General features: G+C 37.4%; 1 protein-coding gene across 1 annotated transcript; it reads left to right on the top strand.

The window, feature by feature from the left end:
• Positions 1–5: 5 nt before the first annotated feature.
• Positions 6–2,076, top strand: LOC135802482 (novel acetylcholine receptor chaperone; the record flags this gene model as incomplete). The annotated part of the gene is made up of 3 exons (XM_065316088.1): positions 6–11; positions 433–571; positions 1,211–2,076. Coding segments are annotated over 3 exons (366 nt in total), but the record flags the coding sequence as incomplete, so codon positions are not given.
• Positions 2,077–8,305: the final 6,229 nt, after the last annotated feature.

Genomic DNA, 8,305 nt, shown 5'->3' with positions numbered 1-8,305 from the left:
ATAAGGATCTGGTACGTTGGTGTTTAGTAGCAAATAAAAATGTTATCGCTGGGCGTTGCGCTTCCTTGGCAGCCGGGACAATCTTGTTTGAAATTATTTTTGTTTGTCTGGTGTAGGCCGCGAGTAGCAAATTTCGAGGCAAAGTGGAAGCAACCCAAAAAAATTATACAAGTGTTGGCGAATGTTATCATCTTTGCCACGAAATGTGCGACCGTACATGTGCGCGCATTTTCGCCGCTAACTTGCAAATGGGCATTACACAATAATTACACGGAGATATTTTAGAGTTGGCGAATTGCCTGAATCGCATTGCTTTTTTGCAAACTTTTTGTTTAAGAAAAGCAAAATTTTTATTTTATTTTGCATTTTTATTTAAAAAGAAAAACACGCACACATGAAAAATAATTTAATTAATTGCTTATTTATTTTTAGCGGAAAGAATATGTGAAATATGCGAAAGTATTCCCGATGTCTGAAATGCTGGACTTTAAGATTCCATCGAAATGGTACCGAAGAACTGTTGGTGCATTGGAGATTATTTGTGGACTAGCAATGGCGTTCGTTCCCCATCGTGAGTATTCCCCAGGAGACAGCAAATTACTTAAATTACATAGCGCAAATTGTGGCGCCAAACGTAAACCTTAGTCAAGGACAACACTCATTGACATTGACGATAAATGGGTTACGGTCAGGCCGTCGGCCGGTACTAACGTCACATTTACATGCGGACCGTGCCATCCAGATTGCATTCGGATATATTTAGGAAATGTAAAGGCAAAATAGTCACGTTTATAGATAGATGAAAAGCCAATGAAATGTTGATTTGCCAGTGAGATATATATGATCGCGGCTCAAGGACAATATTCAACATTGACACGGTTTTTTGATAACTTGCTATCGGTCATTATGAGTCACATAATGAATCATTTAACAAATTGAAGCAAAAATGTAAAATGTTCACTGAATTTTATGCCAGCTTAATTTGTGAATGCCGTAAACATACACGTCAAGAAAGAAAGTTTTAATTTTAACTCGTAGTCGTAGCTAATTTTTATGCTTTGCGTATATTATATATATTATTATCGTAAACAATAGTACTTGCGTAAAAATAGTCCATGGTTTATGAAAATATATCCACAAAAATAGATTTTCATTATTTATTCATCTAACAACAAGTTTCATGAAAAATTAATTTTTTACTTTGTTTCAGATAAAATTAAAAATGGTGCAAATGTTTGTCTCCTGTTACTAACCCTAATGGCGGTGTATTCACATTACATGGTGGATGATAAACTTGAACGCACTGCTCCCGCGCTGGTCTTTCTTTTTATGCTGACCGGCCGTTTGGTTGTTTATTGGCAGGTGATAAAGCGTAATATCACCGAGTCCGGCGAGACAGCTCAAGCAAATGGCGGTTTCAAGCAGGAATAAGCAATCACACAAAAATCGTCGCAAAACGATCAACAACCAAAAGTAACACCTCATAAACTCGATTATTCTACATTACGACGTTTAGTTAAAAAAAGTTAATGAAATCTTTTATTACGAATAAATTGTCATCTTAAACATCGCACTACAAATTGTTACGTTAAAGTTTTAGTTTAATTGTTTTAGTTTCAGCAATGTTATGTAATTTTTAGTTAGATTACGGACTGACAAAAAAATTAGCAAAATTTAGTGCCAAAGCAGACGCAATGAAATCATTCGATCTTAATGATGTTAACGTAATTCACAAATAAACGACTGACTGAAACTGAATGTACCTAATACGAATGCACTTTTTGCAACTAACGATACATTCACAATTGTTTGATTTCATTAGTTATCAATGCTATAACTACCAATAAGTACCTAAATGTTGTTAAGTACAGTAACATTATGATATCTAATAGAATATTGGCCAGTTTGAATTAGAATCAAAACAATCACTTCATTTCAGATTTACGTATACATAATACAGCTAATTATGTATTTCTTGTAGATTTGTATTATTTATTTACTTATTTATTGTATTTATTATTTCTATAGGTAATTGATTTTTAATAAAGTGGAAATCATTCGTTTAATTTACTTAAACATTTAGTAATTTAAATGTAAGTACCCGTATCGGTGGAATGTGGAATAATCAATTGATTATTAAGAATATTAATTTAATTTTTGTTATTAGAATGTAAACTCAAAATATTTTTTCATTTCAAAGAACCACAAGAAAAACCAAAACAAAAAAAATATTTTTAAAATGATCACTGAAATAACTAAAACATTTTAATAATATTAATAGTATATTAAGTATCAAGTGACTAAACGAGAGTTTTTGTTACGATTCAATGGTTGTCTAACATGCACCTCAGTGATTTTTGATACACAAATTTATTATTAGATCATACTTAACAAAAAGTCCAAAATCATTCCACATAATACGACTTACTACTAAAGATATTAATAATATTTCCTTAATTACTTTCTATTTTCGTATTATTTTGACGGGTTACAAAAATGGGAGCGTTAAAAGAAAAGTTTCAGAAAAAATGTCTTGTGTCTTTGTGAGTTCGTAAACTTTTCAGATTATCCTCGTACAGGCTTTACCAATCTTATCTATATTTTGCATCATTTGAACTCTCTTCAAAAAATATGCATTTACCAATTCGCTAAAAAGGTATGTATGTGTCTTTTTCGCACATTTTAGATTTTATATAAATCTATCCATCTCGTTCTTTCAATATTGGTTTTAAATAGAAATAATCACGTCAAATAATGCATTGGGTCAATATAGATACTAATCTATTAAGTATCAAGTGGCTAAGCGAGGACCTTACTCTCGAGATTGATTGAGATTGAGCATAGCGAGCGTTTAATCAATCGAGTATTTAACAACGTTTCGCCACGTGATGCTTACGCTATTTTTTCTACTCCGACTTTATTTCCACGTTTTCGTTCGCACACTACTTTGACTTGTTTGACTGGCGACGTATGACATTTCATGGTCTTGCGCTGCTCAGTAGGGAAATGCGCAGGTACAAGCTCCGCCCTGTAGATAATGTAAGCGAAGTACTTTACTCACGGCTTTGGCCGTTCGTCTTTGAAGTACAATTTTTTTGCGTCTAAAAACCATGTAAACTGGCGGTTTATAGATGGAGGCAGTGATATATAATTATCAGTTGGAATATTATGTATAAGCAACAAACAGTTTTAGATAGTAAGTAAAATTGTGTAAACTAATACAACGCAATAAGCCTATTACAAAAAAATCCTGAAACAAAATAGCACACTTTTAATGAAATAATTTTGTCAAGATCCGTCAAATGTTTCATAAAATATTGCGTGTTCTGCCCAGTTCACCCTCCTGAAATTAATGATCGATTTCCACACCGGAAATAGATAAATTTGTCAGAAGTATGGTGCTTAGTAATTTGTACATATTTCATACGCACAATTTTCGAGAAAGCACCCTATAGTTTACGAGGAGTTCACCTTCAACACCGGTGTATTCAGCGTGCGTGGGCTTTGCACGTGCTACAATTGAGGGTTACAATATGGCGTAGGGCAAACTGGTGCTTTAAAGGTCCTACTATGAGTTCGACCCCTATAGGTTGGAGATTTTGACACTCGTCATACTCGCAGTTGTCAAGCATGTGCTTCTTTAATTATTTATTACTTGAATATAAAGATTACAATTTACAGATATATTTTATATATAATTTATATTATATTTATTCAACTTTTTCCTGATTAAATTACATGTTTAACTCAAAACAGAGATGCAATTCAATCACGTAAAATTTAAACACATATAATAGTTTTTCTACTTCCACCTATAAAACGTCAGTTTATCCACGGCATCTAGACCCAAAACGTGGTACTTTATATACGGACGGCCAAGCCGTAGATCATATTCATTATGTACATGCATTAATGCACGCGACTGAGCGGTATGAAATGCCATGCGACGTGACTCAAACACCTCAAAGTAGGCGCTGCTGCTGCTTGACACTTATAACCTTACAGTTTAAGTGTGTGCGCAAATTTCGATGATTTAAATACAAAAGTTGAAATACAAAAACCGTAACGTGGAACTAGAGTGGAAGTAGAAAAAATAGTGTAAGAACCTCGTGGCAAAACGTTGCTGAAGACTCGTCAGTAATGCCCTCGTTTAGCCACGTGTTTGTTACTTAATATACTATTAATTTATTAACTTTGTATAAAATTGTCATAGTAGATAATGAATAACATACAATGTGCAATTAAGAATAATCATATATGATAATTATACATGGTCACAATTTTCAAAGAAATGTCACCAGCAAGCAAACGAATTTCAATCGTTTCATCTAGTTTTGTTAAAATCTTCTTAGGAGATGTTGATGTTGCAACATTTTTGTTGAAATCAACATTCACGGGCTTTTGAATGCTTTGGTTTTCTATACGAGTAAACAGAAGAAATTAATCAATTTAAGTTTAAAACATTAAAAGCATGGTTTTTATACCAGTCGGCAACTTTTCCACACATGCTGTAGGTTCAACCATGCTACTGTCCTCATCAACCTCCATTGGCTCTACAGTCTCGAATGTGCATATCTAAAAATAATTTATTTTCTTTTATAAACCGACTATACATGCATTATTTGCGATTGTGCTTTGTCGTTATTTTTATATAATTAAATGCATAAATCTATTACACTTGTAAAACTCATAAAAGAAACGTTAAACGTTAATTACGTAAACAAACATAACGACACGACATACGAGAGTTTGCTTCTCAGTTCAACACTCGTGGACACCGCACTGTAACGTAGAATGACACGTTTTGGTTTTTTTTTCCTGCGCGGCATTGTAGCGCTAAGTCCTGTTTTGCGGTCGGAACGGAAAAACCACGTGCAGATAACGCAACAATTTCTGCCACAACGGGTACGCGCCCGTCAACTCACGGCTTGGCAATCGAGCATGTACTAGTACAATGTAGGTACATGGTTCTCCACCACCACAATTCGCCGCCGCGGCACCACGTGCCATACTTTTAACCGGCCCCTACTACCCCCAAGGTAGCCTACCTAACCACCACCCCCAACCACCCCCTCCCCCTTCCTTTCGACCACCCCCTCCTCAACCACCCCCTCCCCTAACCCTCGATCACCCCCTACCCCTCGACTACCCCCTCCCCAACCTCCTCATCCCCATACCCTTCGACCACCCCCACCCCAACCACCCCTCCCCCACCCCTCGACCACCCCTACCCCTACCCCTTGACTACCCCCTACCCCTGCCCCTTGACAACCCCCAAACAAGGTAGCCTACCTAACAAGGTGCATATAATATATTCCCATTTAATATTACCTCTTTTGCGTCGCTGCCCTCGAAATCAACGTCCATTGGCTCGGCATCTAAATTTAAATATGATAATTTTATGGATGGACCAAAATGATAAAGCATTCAAATATTTCAAAAATATTAGAATACGTAGGGTACCTTGGTTACGGGTACACGAGAATTTATACGATACGACACGTATGCCATCGTTCTCGTAGTTGAAGTCGGTGGCGATCCCCATCGTAGAAAACGATGCGACGATGATAATAACAAAAAATTCGATGGTGACGAGTACAAAATAAAACTAAACAGAAATTTTTATATCACCTAATATAAAGGATTGCAAATGCAAATCTTCCGGTGTCAACACCGGGTGGATGGCGTCGACCCCATACAAAAGTGGTGACAGTGATGATGGCAACTTCATAACCAAGTGGATAACCACATTGGATCTCGTTTGCATGGTTTTGAGAATTCTAAGTAATAATCAGAAGGATAAAGAAGAAGTTGCATTTGATGCAATTATCAGGTCATTCTTCGCAGTTATTTATCATCCAAAGAACGTGCAGACATTGCGAGGTGACTATTCTCTGTCGAGATACATCATAGTAATTCTTCTGCCCGCCAGAATCATAGTGTCTATCTCTGGTACACCTTCATTGACAGCATGGACGACCAGTAACTTGCAACGGTGATCGCCTCGTCAGTTGCAATTGTTTCTCCGACGAACAGTATCTTTGGGTTGCTGTTCGGCAGCATGTTGAACGCAATGGGTGCTGCAATGTAGGGGAAGGGGGGGCAAAATGGGCCCCTGGGGGCAAAGTGGGCCCCCTGAAATTCAGGAGGCTTAAAAAATTGAGGGCCAAAGTGGACCCCCTAAAATTTTTGATATATAAGATGAAGTTGCAAGATCAACTTATCCACAACAAATTCGAAGTAAGAAATAAAAAAAGAAAATAATATAAGCAAAAAATTGATGCAAAGGTAAGAGCCTAATTTTTATGAGTGGGTCCCACTTTGCCCCATATTCTGATTTTTTTTATTTTGATAGACACGTCTTATTAATATTGAATACTGAACAAGGATGTAAAAAATAGTGTAACGAGTGAAAAAAGGTAAACAAATTCCCTTTTTTCGCTTTTGGGGACCACTATGCCCCACCCACCTCTATGTTTATCATGGCTCATGTATATCGCTCGTCAACGACAAATTCGATTCAACTAAATGCGTCACTCTCATTTAATTGGAAAAATAGTTGATAGGAAGTAGTGGGAATAATTTCTAGTAGCATTAACTTGCAATGGTGATCGCCTCGTCCACTGCAATTGTTTCTCCTACGAATAGTATCTTTAGGTTGCTGTTCGGCAGCATGTTGAACGCAATGAGTGCTGCAATGTATGTTTATCATGGCTCATGTATATCGCTCGTCAACGACAAATTCGATTCAACTAAATGCGTCACTCTCATTTAATTGGAAAAATAGTTGATAGGAAGTAGTGGGAATAATTTCTAGTAGCAGTAACTTGCAATGGTGATCGCCTCGTCCACTGCAATTGTTTCTCCGACGAATAGTATCTTTGGGTTGCTGTTCGGCAGCATGTTGAACGCAATGGGTGCTGCAATGTATGTTTATCATGGCTCATGTATATCGCTCGTCAACGACAAATTCGATTCAACTAAATGCGTCACTCTCATTTAATTGGAAAAATAGTTGATAGGAAGTAGTGGGAATAATTTCTAGTAGCAGTAACTTGCAACGATGATCGCCTCGTCCACTGCAATTGTTTCTCCGACGAACAGTATCTTTGTTGCTGTTCGGCAGCATGTTGAACGCAATGGGTGCTGCAGTATCATGGCTTGTATATCGCTCGTCAACGACAAATTCGATTCAACTAAATGCGTCACTCTCATTTAATTGGAAAAATAGTTGATAGGAAGTAGTGGGAATAATTTCTAGTAGCAGTAACTTGCAACGATGATCGCCTCGTCCACTGCAATTGTTTCTCCGACGAACAGTATCTTTGGGTTGCTGTTCGGCAGCATGTTGAACGCAATGGGTGCTGCAATGTATGTTTATCATGGCTCATGTATATCGCTCGTCAACGACAAATTCGATTCAACTAAATGCGTCACTCTCATTTAATTGGAAAAATAGTTGATAGGAAGTAGTGGGAATAATTTCTAGTAGCAGTAACTTGCAATGGTGATCGCCTCGTCCACTGCAATTGTTTCTCCGACGAATAGTATCTTTGGGTTGCTGTTCGGCAGCATGTTGAACGCAATGGGTGCTGCAATGTATGTTTATCATGGCTCATGTATATCGCTCGTCAACGACAAATTCGATTCAACTAAATGCGTCACTCTCATTTAATTGGAAAAATAGTTGATAGGAAGTAGTGGGAATAATTTCTAGTAGCAGTAACTTGCAATGGTGATCGCCTCGTCCACTGCAATTGTTTCTCCGACGAATAGTATCTTTGGGTTGCTGTTCGGCAGCATGTTGAACGCAATGGGTGCTGCAATGTATGTTTATCATGGCTCATGTATATCGCCCGTCAAGGACAAATTCGATTCAACTAAATGCGTCACTCTCATTTAATTGGAAAAATAGTTGATAGGAAGTAGTGGGAATAATTTCTAGTAGCAGTAACTTGCAATGGTGATCGCCTCGTCCACTGCAATTGTTTCTCCGACGAATAGTATCTTTGGGTTGCTGTTCGGCAGCATGTTGAACGCAATGGGTGCTGCAATGTATGTTTATCATGGCTCATGTATATCGCCCGTCAAGGACAAATTCGATTCAACTAAATGCGTCACTCTCATTTAATTGGAAAAATAGTTGATAGGAAGTAGTGGGAATAATTTCTAGTAGCAGTAACTTGCAATGGTGATCGCCTCGTCCACTGCAATTGTTTCTCCGACGAATAGTATCTTTGGGTTGCTGTTCGGCAGCATGTTGAACGCAATGAGTGCTGCAATGTATGTTTATCATGGCTCATGT

This window comes from Atheta coriaria, unplaced genomic scaffold, assembly GCF_025399875.1.
Source record: "Atheta coriaria isolate IRGN ID8LTWV9N9 unplaced genomic scaffold, Caltech_Dcor_3.1 hic_scaffold_25_pilon, whole genome shotgun sequence".
NCBI classification, from domain to species: Eukaryota; Metazoa; Arthropoda; class Insecta; order Coleoptera; family Staphylinidae; genus Dalotia; species Dalotia coriaria.
This window is presented reverse-complemented; position numbering and strand designations above follow the sequence as displayed.